The 16,574-nt window shown below is 38.8% G+C and overlaps 1 protein-coding gene across 2 annotated transcripts; it reads left to right on the forward strand.

Moving 5' to 3' along the window:
- The first annotated feature begins 49 nt into the window (after positions 1 to 49).
- Positions 50 to 15,908, forward strand: LOC148718321 (uncharacterized). 2 transcript variants are annotated; one of them, XM_088739926.1, is made up of 7 exons: positions 50 to 830; positions 1,406 to 1,499; positions 5,475 to 5,597; positions 5,790 to 5,859; positions 9,807 to 9,834; positions 12,669 to 13,130; positions 14,392 to 15,908. In XM_088739926.1, exons 3-7 carry the CDS (start codon positions 5,521 to 5,523, stop codon positions 14,661 to 14,663), a joined length of 909 nt encoding a protein of 302 aa, XP_088596052.1. In that variant the 5' UTR covers positions 50 to 830; positions 1,406 to 1,499; positions 5,475 to 5,520; the 3' UTR covers positions 14,664 to 15,908. The 2 variants fall into 2 exon arrangements, with proteins under 2 accessions (XP_088596052.1, XP_088596053.1); XM_088739927.1 differs by lacking the exon at positions 1,406 to 1,499.
- Positions 15,909 to 16,574: the final 666 nt, after the last annotated feature.

Below are 16,574 nucleotides of genomic sequence, written 5' to 3' on the forward strand. Positions count from 1 at the left end.
GTTGCTTATAGCATGATGAGCAAAGTACGCATCATTTGATTGGTCAATTCAGTTTCCAAGGATGCTTTATCAGGTTATAAAGCTTGCGTGTAATTGGTTATTAAAAGCAATAGAACACGTTTTTTGCGGGCTCTACAACGTGATAAAGCCACTTGGGTTGTTGGGAGAACACGAAGAAAGCTTATAAATCACGAGTCTTCGGCAATTTTTCGTATTGTCGGTCAAACAAAATTCAATACGGTAACTACTCATCTTGCCAACGAGTGGTTTCGCTGGTTAAAATGACAAATTCGCTATCGTCGTAGGTCGGCGCGTCAAAGCGCTAAGTCCTTTTATAAACGACCGAATCAGTTACAAGTTACTCGCAAAGATTCGTATGTTCTATAATCTTGACAATCACAAAAGTGCAGCACAGTTTGATATTATTCCTCGCGTAGGTTAAAATATACTCTTAATCGGCCGTTTAGTGCTACGATTTCAGAGATCAGTTTTTCATCTATGTAGGGATTTTTCTTGTATTTTTGTTTGGGTAAAGAACACCTTACATAACTTCTGTTAACCGTATTGGTCACAATACAGGTAAAGAGGGTGTAAATGTAAGGTATGGTTTGAATATCTCAATATCATCAGTTTAACTTTCTTTGAAGTAATACGCCCACGATACGCCCACAAGGCGCCCAATCATATCTTACCAGATATTAGACAAGCCTCCAGACTTGTTGTGGCGAATTGTGCTTCTATCTACGGCGATCTGAATGGATTTAAGTTGCAACAAGAATTAGCAGGCTTTCATATTTATTGCCCCGTCTAGAATTTCTCCTAGAGGCGAGGTAGGTGGAGTTATTCTAAGTTTGCAGGTTAGCTTTTTTGCCAGTAGTGCCGGCGGGAGAGTGTCTTCGACGACTGCACAGTTCATCTGTGACGCAGTTTAACTAACTTAGATTTGGTGTCTGTGGAGATAACCTTAATTATAGAGGTGGAAACAATTATAATAAAATAGTACTCTGCCATCGAAATGAAATTTGTTTCGATATACTGCCATGTGCGGAATACTCTCGATTTCGAAAAAAAATTTTCTTCCATGGTGAATATTAGTGATTCATAAAACTACGAATATTTGAATCTGTTGTTGGTTAGGAAATTGTTTATGCTTTTAAATCCATGCGAAGCACGCTTTTATCTCATCGATGAAGCATAAAGACATCTCTTTGGCAGTGATTTAACTTATTTACTCGACTGCCAAGCCGAGTCAGTTTACTAAATTTTATCTCAGGAATTAAAGGGACATTTCATTTGTCATATACACTAGCATTTGCAATCGAAACCCATTCCAGTGTGCATGAAATCAGTCAATCAGTGGTCACATGACTGACAAACACTGTTTCGCATTCGATTTTGTGTCAAGGTCGCGAAGGTGTGTCGCAGATGTGTCGCCTCGATTCAAAAATTTCGCCTCGTGTTGGTCAACTGCTTCAAAGATAAGCGCCTTACTAGTATCGGTAAGTAGACTCCAGTCATTCTTTTCTCGTGATATTGTCTAAGTAATGCCTTGTGGTTTTGGCAAAAAAATGCGATAAAACGTCCCAAAAATGCTTAAACGTTCGAACTCTGTGTTATATGGATTCGTTGAAAGTGCTAACAGCGGGATTTTACACAGAATCTTTCTCTCAACTTTCGTTCCTTAGAGCAAATTTCACCTTATCGTTCTATTACAAGAAAATCTGTCATTGGAGTAATGTAAAACTTTGAGGTCTCGAGTGGTTTGAGAATATTTACTGGTATATACTGTTGACTTGAAAGAGGCTTTTTAACAATCAGTCACTCTTTAGAATCATTACTCTGAATCTGTCTAAGAAATGTGTACGTTGCTAAGACACTGTTTTGGTTCTTCAATTACCAATCTCTATTAATGATATTTGCACTTTCGCATTTAGCTTAAAAAGTTTAAAAACTTTTCTTACTTCGCTTGGTTAAATGCCGGTGTGCAATCATCGTCGGGAATTGCGCAGCTGCTGCGACTAAGAATCAGACTATTCTAGTATGATATTAATATAATAAGTTGTTTATTTTTAAGAATGTCGTCTAAAATTGACTGTTTATTTTAATTTCAACAAGATAAACGTATCAATATTGGCTTTCAGAGTTTTTCTGTGCACATTCCCGAGTTTATATTGTTTAAATTTTTGGCAATATTATTAAAGAAAAAAAAAGTTAAATGTTATCTCCTTTAGATCTCGTTAACGTGCATTTTGGCGATCTGCCGTTAAAAAAATTTGACATTCTTATGAAAATCTTCTGTAATATTGAAACAGTAACAAAGGAGAGGTTTTTGGTAAACCAAAAATACATTCGTGAGGTTTTCGGCGACTTCAAACAGATATTGAGACAGATCAAGCTTTTCTGAAGAGAACAGCTGATTCAGAACAATAGAATACTTCACAAAAGATGATAGTTACAAGTGTACGACTATCTTTAGGCTAAATAGCAGCCGCTAGAGGGAACATGGGGCCACTTCTCCTCGATGTCCCAGCGAAATTTTAAGAGGCAAAGCCATTTCGAAACATTTTCCCAGTCGTTTTGTCTGACAGGAGGTGAAGTGGCCTTTTCACGAACATTTTTCGTGTATCTAGGCTTGTTTTATATTGGGTGAAAAATGGTCAAGGCAACTCATTGTATAAAATAAATTTGTAGCAATTTAGATCACAATGTAAAATGTCAACAGGTCTGCTGTGGTAGGCTTTGGTACTGGCGCCGTTTTATTTAGAAATCCTTTATATTTGTAACAAAAGTTAAAAAAATAAACGGGTAGATAAATGAGTAAATTATTTGAGCTGTTACGCTCGAACCAGATAAAAATACTACTGTTAGTCGATTGGCAGTGTGTCTTGCATGGTATAATCACCCCTTTTACGACAAAAAAAATCAAAAACTTTTTGTTGTCTTGCAACTCTTAGAAAAATTATCAAACTGAAATTACATCTTAAAAGCAAAAGCCTTTTCACAATATCTGCCTTACATGATTCCAGTTATGTGTACACGTGCTCTTGTGTAAGAAAGAAAATGGATTTCTGACATATACATATATATATTTTTTGTCACAGCGCAGCGCCCTTAATATTTTCGTTGATTGGGTCATGGTTTTTTAAAGGGGGTAAAGTTTCTAAAGAAAGTGTGGTGCAGTGTGGGGCAGAGCGAAAGACAAAAGGCTAACACTCGAAACGTCAGCTTTTTAACTCTTTACGGTGGCCAATTTACAATTTCAACTTAGTGGATAAAACCAAATCATCATGTTTTTTTAGTCGAATTTAGCAGTCGAGGAGATCTGGCGTCAAAAACAACCAAATCTGGCTCGTCTTACCGACTTCAAAGGCTTCCATCTTTTAATGAACACAAAAACCTGACAACGGCAAATGGGAAAATTTTTTTTCTGTGCGTGGTCTTATCCATGTAATACTACATACATACGCTGACTTTCAAATATCAGTAACGTTAACATCAGTTTGTCTACTTACTCTCGAAAGATTAGAGTAATAATAATAACTTTATTTATATAGCGCTCATATCCTGAGCTCATGGCGCGTAGAACAGAAAAGGAAAAAAGAGAGGATTAAATTTCACTGATTGACCAGTGGTTCCCGGAATTAGGTCGCCTCTCTTTCTCTTTATCATTGTACTCATTATCAAAAACCAAATAAAAGAAGGGCGAATGAAAGTAAAAATATATCGTAGGCGATTCGTCAAATTTTAGCTCTCTTGCATTTCCTCGAGTTTCAGTCTTGTGCAATTGAAGAACTGCTTGTTACGGCGATGAATCTTCTCAATTAGCTTTATTTTCCTTCTTTGAAGTAAAGTGTTTCACTTTCATGATTAACTTAAAAACGAAAAACATTCCACCGTACATTTCGTGTCTGTTAATACTTCTTACAATAAACTCGCGCCACTGAAGCTCAATTTCCAAAATAAGAATTCCGTAATGACTTTTGAGAAAATAATCACAAATCTAGAAGAAGAGGCTGCTGCTACATAAGTTTTACGAAGTTTCCCAGTGAAACATTTCTTCAGCAGGTTGCTTTGAAACACGGAAATGGTGCGTGTATTTAATTTAACAACAACTTCTGCTGAAAAAAAAATTCACACGTGTAATACCACCTACAGCGAAACGGCTTTCGAAATCAGAACGCATTTCGTTCCAATTAGCGGAAGTGAGGCTCTTCAAAATGACACTAAATATTCGCTTTATACCGAAGGTATAAGTCGGCAAAAAATAGTTTCAAAGAGGGAAGCCTTGCATGTAAACCACACGGAATTTAATGCATTTTATTCCGTTGAACAAGGTGACTATTTAAAGACCCTTGACTACAAAATATGTTTTGTTTATTTTCTTTTAATGACGTACTGAAGCTTTTACTTCACCAATCAAGCCTTTTTTTTTTTTGTTGAGAAATTTAATAACCGTGACTTAATCTTACGTAGACTTCGTGATTACCCGCAGAATCATCACGAACAACAAGAATTTTGACTCATTTGATTACGGATTAATTAACAAGTTTAGATTTCCAAGAACTGTTTAACCCAAGTGGTGTTTTAAGTTAAGTTTTATACTCCATAACATTAATTCTATCTACCAGTTTCAAACTCCTCCCTAGGAATATTGTATCTGATGCTGATAGTGACTCACGTTATACCTAAGTACGGCTAAACTGCAACTTGAATCTGATCGGTCAAAAGCTCTGCAATCACTCAAGTAAATCGAGATGTTAATTTCTTCTCAATTTCTCTGGGCTAAACAGAATGGAATACTTCACACGCTAATTTCAGGTAAAATATAGCCTCTAAATCGGATTATATTTTTATCACCACTGAAGAGGCTTCCGTGTTGTTAACAGGTATTAAGTGTTTGAGGTAAGTACGTGAGCAAATCACACGAACACGAAAAACCTGTCCAGTGTACACGAAGAAAAAGCTCCATTCATACAATGTTTGTAACTCGGGCGTGCATAATAATTGCAAATTCATTAATTTGCGGATCACTGTGCATGAAGATGGGTTACGTTGCGGGCTTATGACTTAGCATGTTTCGTGAGGAAAATTAAAACAACCATTTTGGTAACAACGGGGAGAAACTTTTTAGTATTGTGCCTTGCAGGCATGTGCGCCGAAAGTGCTGCATTCCATTGGACAAATTATACACTTTGCTGTGCACAAGTCTTTAGAAAAGTTTTAGGCTTTGTTAAATTCTTTGCAATGATCGTGAATCCGACAAGTAAATACTCGCTTTGTACGCCGTGAACCCTAGGGCCAAGGGCAACTTCTGCAAACTAATTGCACTCCCGATGTCTTAGAAATTTAATTCCGTATTGTTCGTCACGAGCGGCTGTTTATAGGCCTCGTGGTTCTGCACCGGTGATTTTTGGAGTGAATTTATTACGGTAATAAGGCTCTGAGCTTCAACGCAAATTCTGAATTAATTTCAGACACTCGCTGAGTGAAGTGTACGCTAGCACTACGTATTCTCTGAGGATGGCTGCTACGCTTAGTTACTGCGAGCTGTTGTTATTTCTGGTGGCGATGACGTGCTCTCGACCTCCAACTTTAAGGTAAATTCTTCGTTTTGTAGTTACGAAACTTTATGTCAGTGTATTACTTACTGCGTGGCTCAAGGAAATTTGCGCTTTTACGCTATAATTACAGTGTACGGAACATAGAAAGAACAAAATAGTCCTGTTCGACACAAAACTGATTGGCGTCGCTGTTTTTACCAAGTTTAACCGCCATATTTCTTTCTGCAGCTTGGGCCAAGAGACGAACTCCACGGTAAACGAGAAAGAAATTTCCCGCTGCAAGAGCGTAACATGTTGTGTAAGTTGTAAAAACATTTGTTAGTCTCTTTCATTCAAACCTAGCGGGACTGCTTAAAATTCAGCTTTGTAAACAAAGAAGTATTATTTTCCAAAAGTCGTGCGCACAAGTTGAGTCGCAAAAGAAGAAAAAACATCTTAGAGTTGGTTCTCGCTTCTTAGAGAATATGCCATGATACGTTTATGCTCTCTCTTTAGTTGGCTGTGAAACAACCCACTTTTACTCAATAGCATGCATCTAATACAGAATAACACAAACCCTTGACCTCCTACTTATTTTCGTCTAAAACCGGATCACTGATGTTGAAAGGAAAAATTAATATTCTCACCGCGTTTTCATTTCGTAGTCAGTTTTTTGTCGGCGCTGTATTCAAAACTTGTAGCAAGTTTGGTTGGCCGCATTACCGAGTAAAGCACTGTTGTTCGAAATTGAAAGACGGGAAAGCTTTGTTGGTAGCTTCAAACAGCTGAAAGAATTGTAATTGCGGTAACTTTTCTAATGCAATATCACCTTGGTTAGTGACGAACGAAGAAATGGCGAATCTTTTTCTAAACAGTATCGCAGAAAGTAAATATTCACTCTAGTTTGTGAAATTTCGAGGTGGCTTACTGTCAAGCAACTTTTATTTGGGGAAATACTTCAATCGCTTTTTTTTGAGTAAGCGTACAATGTCTGCGAGAGCGGTGTTTTTGATAACAACCTGTCACCTGGGTAGAAACAATAAGAACCTGTTAAATTTTTTTCAGTCAGTAAATGAGCTTTGTGATCCTTGTTTACATGTGAACAGCCGCAAAACACACCAAGATACGAGAGCGTTTAAATGTTTGTTCAAGTCGCTAATTTGTTACAGAGCAAGGGCCGTAAAATTAGCTTCGCGGTCTCTTCAAAAGTCTTCGTCTTTAACGTTATGCCTCTTGGCACCTTATCAACGAAATGAGATTTATCAATTGGATGAAATTCTCAGACCAGTGAGAAACAACTTGTGCGTGAGGGATGAACCTTCGTGAGTTTACATCTCGAAGGGGTAAATCTGCAATTAAATCTTATCAGTAAAAACGTACCAACCATAAAGTTAATTGTAAGTGGAGATGCGGTTTCCTCTGCTTTTGATAAGAAACTTGCGCAACTCATTCGCCGTCTCGCAAAATATTTCCGCTCTCCCTCGTGAATAGAAGTAAGGTGGTTTGAACGAAACCGAAAGGAAACACATTGTTTCCAGCGAACCAGAAAGATACCAACGCAGTGTAAGTATCACCTCGTACTTCATGTACATTCGGCGCTAAATACACCTTACCCACACTTAGCAAAGGCGTAACATTAGTTAGAATGATTTATTATAAGTAAAAGAACTGGCCCATTTCATAGCAATCCTTGTTTTCTTCCGTTGCTTACGACTGCGGTTAAGACATTGTGTTCTAACTCTTCTTACAAGAACTGTAATTATTCATTCGCTTTAAAATGGGGTCGAACATTTCCCAAGGGAAAGCTTTGAATTGAATACCGAAGAGTTAAGATTGAAACCAATTTAGGCCGTTGTTCAATTTTAAATATCATAACAGGTGAAGGTTATTTCGACAGCTGTAGCGAGTTGATTTCTTTCCCCTTTGTTTATAAATGAATGCAAATAAACAGGAGAACTCAGTGTGGGTTAAATTCAACAGAAAATGGGCGCGTATGTGTGATTAGAAACACTTGTTTGAGTTTTGCTGTCGGTGTGTCGACAAGACTGTCGAATTTTCTTTAACAAGTTCACGTCTGGACGTACGAGAAGCCAAACAAAGAGAAATTATCGAAGAACTAAGTGATAATCCATAAAACGCTGTGATCTTAGTGCAAATCTTTTACGACGTAATCATCCGTGAACGATAAAAAAAAAAACCAAGCTGGGAGGATGGGTCGTGGGTTGGTGATGGGAATGACAGGGGGAGGAGACTGGGAAGGAACGCTCAGGAGATTTCGTCCCTGTTGATTCTTTTTTCTAGAACAATGCTGCACTGCTGTAAGCAAGGATTATTTTTGGCACACGCAGTGAGAAAATAATCCAACTGCACACAAAAATTGAGAATCGTGCGTCAATTGAGTCTCCCTGGGCAGTGCGTACAACTTGAAACACTAAACAACTTGTTTCCAGAATTCTAGAGTAAGGTTTTTCCAGTTTTGAAACCATTTACCTTCGTAAAACATTTAAAAAAATTTTAGAGTATATAGCCAAAGGGTTTCATTAATAATAGCTAAAAATGCGCGTATAAAAACAACCAAAAAACTCTGACTGTAAAATTTCAACTGAAAGACTGTATCTGGCACGTCAAAGCCAAACGTCTTCGAGTTCAAGTTTTTGTTTCGACTATAATAACGAAATGTCAGTTTTCATCCATGTTGAAACTCAGTGAGACGTTTTAGCTCACCTGCGAGATTTCCAAGTCCGTCAAAACTTGGCATAACTTGTTTGAAGCTAAAGCATTTTCTCTGTGTGTTCTCATATGTTTTTAGTTTCAAGTATCCCAGGCAATGACGACGCAACAATTTGCATGTGCGCTCGCGCCACTCGCGCTATAATTAAGAGGAATTATCGCGCGCAGATTGCTTTCTTGATCATTTATCCCACTTTTTTATCCTCCAAAACTGTGCTACTACAAATATCCTTGATAAAAATGTTCTTTTCTCAGTCGATTTTGGAGTTGTACCTACTTCTTCCGGGGAGGGTTCCCCTGTGATTGATCTAAACGGCTATGACGTCCCAAAGAACATAGTTCACTCTTTTTTTTGCAGTTTTTAATTTAATTGAAAACGGGTTTAGATATAGACCACACGGGTCTTAAATGGGTACATTTAGACCTCAAGGGTCTTAAAACGGGTAGATATAGACCCCAAGGGTCTTAAATCGAATATGCTTCGAGTGAATGATTGATAACACTTGGAAAAATTTGAGCTGCGTCCTTTGTTTACCAATTCTTTGCTGCTGGACTAAAGCGACACTTGATTACGTGTCAAGATCAAGTTCAACGGGTCGGAAAACGAGGCAGACTGCAATTGCCGAAGGCTCGTTTCTCGAAATGCCGAAAACTTCACGGGCCCGAATAATATTTTCATCTCATTGTAAGGAATAAAAGGGCAGGTCTTTTTCAAAAACCAGTTCACTAGTATTTTATATTTCATGCTATGATCCGTCATATACTTTTTACTGCGCGCGGCTGATCTAAACCGAATATTCCCGCAGCTAAAGCTGGAGGGTATCCGAGGATATCACCCAAGTGATATTCCCCAATTTTCAAACCTTACGTCCACTGATAGAGGTCCTCATTTAAAATTGATTCAAGATAAGAGAGCGTCTTATGGTTGTTACAGAAGGAGGGAGCTATTTTGTTTGTTCATAAGAGTCGTACCAGAAAACACTCAGAAGAAAACATCCCATGCAGCAAACAGGAAGCTGTTCGTAAACATTTTTTCGAGCACTGCAAAATATTTGAAGGATAATAAAGGCGATAGCCTTAATTTTGTGCGAAAATACGCACAAATATTTGTCCGTAGACGCTATCTGCAGTTCCTCGAACCTCACAGCTTTACTCGAGCTTGGTTCGCGGAAAACTGTTCCCATCTTGGAACAGATAATGTCCCGACATAAGTATTTGTGCATATTTTCACACCAAATAGAGGTTATCGTTTGTATATCGTAACTGCTTAAATTTCAGAACTGTTACCATCTCGATAGTTAATGAAAAAAACGATCCTCGATTCTGAAAAGGGGGGGTGTGCAAAACGACGATTTTCGAAAAACCATGCAGCACCCTCATACTAAGAATTTCGTAGGGTCTTCCCCTCCCTCTCATCCAATCTCGGACACAGATTAAGAATCAATTTGTTTTTTAGGTAAAAAGCTAATTATAACAGTCAATTCTATGTTTTTGCTATCATTATTTTAACCAAAATCCTCTATTTTTTTTTTAAAGGGAATTCCAGGAACTCCTGGGAGAAATGGTAAGTTCTTTGCATCGTGCTCTTAATGAATTTCCATCTTTATTATGATGACAGCGTTAATGGAGGAATTTGATCCACTTGAGGGCATTTCTTGATGAAAAACTGATTTTTAACTCCTCCAGTGAGATTTTTTTTCTCTCCGAACCAAAATTCGGAATATCATGGAGGAGTGATCTCTCCTGTTAGAGCAATTTTTAATTGAGGGTCAGAAGTAAACCGGGAACTTAAGGGTTTGTCATTTACTATGTGATTGGTCCAGAAAACTCGTGCCACTTTCTTAACCAATCAGATTAAAAACTGAAACCAATCACGATCTGATCACTAACGTTTTCCCGCGCTTCAGACGGTTTGCTTGTTTTACTTAAGAGTTTTCATGATCTCATTGGCTCTTTAAGGTATTTTCCGTTCTTCTGATTGGCCGTTCTGATGACTTTGGTTTGGTTTAACGACACTCAATCGCAAAGCGCTCTAATTTGTGGTACATTTGGGGGCTTCAAGCTAATCCAGGAATTTCTAGTGAACGGATAACCCTATGCAAACGAACCCTATTTCTTAGTGTCAAACGTGCCTCAAAAGATTAACACAAAAAATGTGCGGTTTGTTTCTCCTAGTTTTAACGCGTACGCATCCATCTCTTTCTCCTCACACAATATTCCTTATCCCTTTTAACGGATTACCTCATTGCAGGATTACCTCATCACTATGCCAAGTAGATATCGCTCATGAAATGTTTCAATTTTCTCTTCTTGGATTGAACGCCTAGCGCCATATAAACAGCTCATCTTAAAAGGGCTATTTTTATTTCAAAGCTGATGAAACCAAATTATCTTAGAATATCCCCCTCTCGCCTACTCAGCACCACAGTTTCTATAAAAAACTTGCCCCCTTTAAGGATTTAAAACTTGTTGACTAAAAAGTAGTTAAGCCCATAAGATTTTCCGGAATAGGAAGGCCAACGCCATTTCTTACCTAGTTCCGCCATTTTTTCTCGTTTTGTTTCGTTGCAAATTTTAAATTTCGTATGGTCCGTAAAAATGAAAAAAGTCCACAAGCTCACAAACGAAGCCATTTCGTGCTTTCACAGGCCTTTTCTATTCAATGGAAATTAGCGGGAAGCTGCTCAACAATTTAGCCGCCGGTATGATATAACCCTTGGGCAAAATTTTGTTTTCTGGTTTAGCGTCTCTGCTCTGTCTGTGATCACACCCTTGAGCTTTGTTTATTTTCTGTAAATGTCATTGTGTATATCATTTTCAAAAAGTTAATTAAATAATTTAAGGACAGGTTCTGTTTGTAAAAGGGCGTGCGATGCTTATATCATTGCTTGAGGCAAAACTCATCAAAATGTGCGGTTTTTTTCTATAATATATCATCCTTTCATATTCTTTAGTTGTTTACACGATGAAACTGTATCTATTTATTACGAACTTCAAATTCAATCTGTTAACTTTAGAATCGTAAAATCACATGGTTTTCAATCAATGAAATTGATATGGGGGATTGAATTTGCGCGAATAAAATGCTTTCCTTTATCCTTATCTTCTGATCTTTACATAATTAGCACTCAAATTTGAAAAACACATACTCTCACGTACTCAAAAAAGTAGATCCAATGCTTAAACTTAGAAATAAAGACCTTACATCAAAAACCATGAAAGCTGATATCGGCCACTTGGTTAGATTAACCAAAGGAATCAAGTTGTTATCATCAAGCAATGCCGTGTCTCTGAGCTGCTCTTATTTCGAAGACAATCGGTAATGCAACTAAAGTTTACGCTTAAATTGAAAGTTAAATAAGCCGATATCCGACGAGTGATACCTTAAACCTTCTAAGCAACATATGGCAACATATGGAAATCTGCGGTCTTTCCTTACACTTAGGTAGCACGGAAAGCCGTAAAAATCTTGAACAAGAGCTCATCTTTCAAACCGGCAGTCTAAATCCCTCAGGGATCAACGAACGCTTTTCATTCCACTAATTTACTCTTGTTTTTCTCGTTGCCATGTTCCCACCAATAACGTAGCTCCATTTTCTGCTTTTAAAACCACACACAACCCTCAATTGGTCTATTCGCTCCGACGAAGGGCTAACGCTCGAAACATCAGCTTTTGTAATCGTTACGGTGGCCAATTTACCATTTCAACTTTGTTGATATATCCAAATTATACCTCAAACTAGACTTATTGACGCAGGCGGCAGTAGCTGTGAGTTGAACATCGAAATTCAGTCCGACAACTGCGAATAAGAAGATGTAAGTAAGACACATTAATCCGCAGAATCTGAGTTTGACGCACGAATTTTTGTGCTTTTTCCTTGAGCAAATTAAGTTTTCTCGTTTACAACTAGTAAAGCAATCTATACGGCGAAAACGATCTTTGAAAATGGTATCGTGAAACAAATTGGTCAAGCTTTTCGTTTAGAGGTTATCCTGATCTAGTTCTGGGTTTATGTCGCACTTACCGCGCGATGAGCGACTCTCCATACCCCTCCCTTTCAGTTTAATTTCTTATAATTTCCATAAGTGGTATCATTATAGGGCATTAAAACATGCACAAACGAGAGGTCTGTTTCAAAAAACATGTAATTGTCATCTAAAATGTATTTAAAAGTCAATTCACTGCATTTCGACACTCCAAGAAGTAATCAAACGAAGCAGCCAGGCTGCTAAGCAAGATTTAATAGCGGCGCCCATTTCTCAACGTATTTGAAGTCAACTTTCTAATGGTCAGGTTACTCTTTGAAATATAAAAATGCATTAATTAATGAATGTTCGATATACTTTGACATTCTGGAACACACTTTTCCTTTAACTTAAAATATATGCTTATTTCAGGAATTCCCGGACACCCCGGGCCCCAAGGACTAAATGGACCTCCCGGTAGAAACGGGCTCAACGGAATCCCTGGGAGCAAAGGCGAAAAGGGGGAACCAGGTTTAATTGGCCGGCGTGGGAGAAAAGGAGCACCCGGAGAATCGGGTATCAATGGTACCGACGGAATCCCCGGTTGGAGGGGTAAGGAAGGACCAAGAGGAATGAGAGGCCCAATGGGTCCCCAGGGGCCTACAGGCGAGAAGGGGGATTCTGGAAGCACCGGTGAACCGGGACCTCCTGGTTCCGAACGAATCCTCCGGGTATGCACATGTGTAAAAAACATCCCTACACAAGTCTTCTACGTAAATTCAGGTCACTGGATCTCGGAAAAGACCATGACAGGATTCCAGGATGTAACTTCAGCATACGGGGAATTCCAAGTCAAAGCTGTGGCACCTATAACCTATGTTCTCCATGTTGGTGGTAAGCTACTGTCTTTGAATTACTCCTCAATTAGAGCAGAGACCTTTTATCAGTTTCAGTAGTTCAAATCTATACAGTTGTTGTTTGATTTATCATCTACGGGTTTATGTCGAATTAATTTGATGGCCTGCTCCCAGTTGGCTTGTTAGGTCAATTGGCAGAGCGCTGCGCTAGTATCGCAGAGGTCAGCGGTTCGAATCCCGTACAGGCCTGAAATTTTTTTCAGGTCTGATTTTCACTAATCAGAGAATGTTTAGAAATACATTTGATGATAAAAATTAACGGTAAAAAACTACGACGTTTCGAAGTCTGCATGACCTCATTATCAAGTAAAATGTTAAAACTGATGTAAAATTGTAGCTCAGAGATTATATACAAATAAAATGTGATAACCTCATTAGAATAATGAGCGTTCATTGTTATTGGTGTCAGATCGTGCAGTATATGTTTAAATAAATACTTTTGCACGTATTGAGTCAGACTGCGTGTTTTTTCACTATTGCTCAAATAGTGCTTTACTGCGAAGGATCGTGCACATATACATATATAGTTAGTTCCTCATATAGTAGACTCGCAAAGCGAAGACTGCTCAGAAATGGAACGTACCATTGACCCCAATGGTATTAGCACATATAGAAAAGAGCCTTGGATAACCCTTAACTCCCAAGATCGGATTGTTAATAGCCCATTTCTGAATTACTTTTGGCCTCTTTTTCAAAACGAGGCCTGGTGCTCATCCATTCTTGTGAAAATGAGTTTAATTTGCATGTGAATGAAACTTATAATCATATGAAAAGATGAGCACCAGGACTCGTTTTGAAAGTGAGGCCAAGGGTAATTCGGAAATGGGCTATTTTCGCCTTTAACTACAACATATTTTCATATATATCAGTCACGAGATTTTGGTGTAAGATCCAAATTGCAGCTTCTGCATGTTAACTTTGAGTATTCTCATTACCTGTTTGCCACATAATAGATATTATGGGGAGAAGTTGCATGTTTATCACTTCTGTGAGTTTAATTGTAAAGGTTGTCCCGTCTGAGTAACAAATCAATTGTGTGCGTCCGTAAGCGAGTGTAAAAGTTTCCAACCATTGCTGGAGCCTTATCCGGTCTCCCTAGCATGAATGAACCAGGAGTACTATCACTACTTTTGGATGATATGTGAGTGCAATCCTTTTCTACTCCTAGCTGGAGAGATGTGATGTGAAATTAGCTAGTTAGTTATCCTTTCCAACCAGTTTTCCCCTTCAATTTTCAGGAGACTGGGTGAATGATGATTCTGTAACCTTGTTCTACCGTCTTCGTTGCGCTCACCGCAGACGAACCGCGTTCCTTCCAAACGAGAATGGCCACAAAATCTACAAGTTCAAAGAAGTAAATCGACTGGAGTCGGAAACTTTTACGCATGTCACTACAGCGTTCAGTCATCACGGCAAGTGGAGATGTATGCTCCAGATCAGCAAAGGGATGGCTCGGGCATTCTACCGCTGGGACTCACAATACGGTGAGATCAGTTTGACCATGTGGTAGCTAATGTTGGGCCTTTCACACCTTCACTGGTTTGATTCTTGCAACATAAGAAATTTTCTATAGGCGAGGAATTCACCATACGAGGACTCAGGTTTAGGAGGGCGTTGCCATCTCCTTTCGTTCATCGTAACAAAAATAATCACGTTATTGACAAGAACGATTAAATCCTAAAGTATGTTACAGTTCAGTTGTGTTCCAAGCATCAGAACATCATTAGAAACAGACTGATCTATTAGGCTACAAAACATGTTGTAAAAAGATATAGTATACTTTGCGAAGAAACCGAAGCAGTTGTAGTCATCTCATTGTTGGTAAAGTAATTTCTCAGCAAGTATGATTGACAGCAAGTATGATTGACAGCTGTGTAGTAAAAATCCTTGGAAAGTGCGTTATGGAGAAGTACTGTTCAAATCATTAGGTTTTGCAAGTTGAGTTCCCCCAGTACTCAAAGAAATGTTTCATAGCCGTTTTAAACTATTTATGAATGCGTAATTTGCGAGATTCGGTCATTCAAAAGTTGAAAACTGCCTGTGAACCAACACAGGGGTGATAGGTTCTCTTTAAGTTCATTCCCAAAAGAACTCCGTAATCAACAGCAGTTGCATTGTTCCCATAGAATAAAGAATAGTTGGTAAGTTAAAGGAAGGCATCTCTCGAGGATAATCTCCTTTCTTCTGATTGGTTGATGTGATACCTTTGTTTTGGTTTTACGACACTCGATCGAAAAGCGTTCTATTCAGCTGAGCACAAACCATCTGTTGTCTTCACGGTTACGATGGTGTTGTGTTGATTATACCAGCATTAAGTTATGCATTATATACTGCAAATTGGTATGTCAAGTCCACGATATTTTTGCAAAGATAACGTTCCGGAAACTTTGCTACTATGTAGCTCAATAACAAGTATTTTAAAGAAACAATAATTCCAGTAGTCTGATGGAAGTAATGAAGAATATAATAAAGTAACGCCAACTTCCCTTAAAATATATAAGTACGGTTGATCATGGTATATAAGTGATGGCGTGATAATGCGTGACTATGATAACGAATGACCGTGATACGAAGAAATTAAAAATTGTTTCTAGAGTTCAAAGGCTTCTTCGTTGTTGTGTATATACAGACGTTATTACGTTCAAGTTGTAATTCAAAGTGTTGGCTTTTGGAAACTTTGGAAATCTCGAAAGCATGTACAAATTTGGAACGAGCATAAATAGAAGATTACTTGAATAAAAAAAAAAAAAACTGACTTTGACCGTTAGCGCTTCTGGATGGAAAGGTATCAGTTATTGACGTAGGGGAGGGAGGGAGGGGGTTTGAGCTGATTCAAAAACACTTTTTCACTTTTGAGCCTAAATAAATTAAGAAATATTTCAAGATAAGTACATTTCAAATAATTAGCGGTGAAAAGTAATATGCAGCCCTGTCGTTTGAAGAACTTCGGTTAAAAAAGTAACAAGGAACACCCCACATGTCTAGTGCGGAGGCGGGGGGATCCTGAACACCCCTATCTATTCACCCCCTAAGGTCTAAACCTTACAGGTCTAGTGCGGATGCAGGGGGTCCTGACCAACCCCCTATCTATTCACCTCCTAAGGTCTAAACCTTACAGGTCTAGTGCGGAGGCAGGGGTCCTGACCACCCCCTATCTATTCACCCCTTGAGGTCTAAACCTTACAGGTCTACTGCGGAGGCAGGGGGTCCTGACCAACCCCCTATCTATTCACCTCCTAAGGTCTAAACCTCACAGGTCTAGTGCGGAGGCAGGGGGTCCTGACCACCCCCTATCTATTCACCCCCTGGGGTCTAACCCTTACAGGTCTACGGCGGAGGCAGGGGGTCCTGACCAACCCCCTATCTATTCACCCCCTAAGGTCTAAACCTTACAGGTCTAGTGCGGAGGCAGGGGGTCCTG

The sequence above is a fragment of the Stylophora pistillata genome, chromosome 12 (assembly GCF_964205215.1).
Source record: "Stylophora pistillata chromosome 12, jaStyPist1.2, whole genome shotgun sequence".
Classification (NCBI taxonomy): Eukaryota; Metazoa; Cnidaria; class Anthozoa; order Scleractinia; family Pocilloporidae; genus Stylophora; species Stylophora pistillata.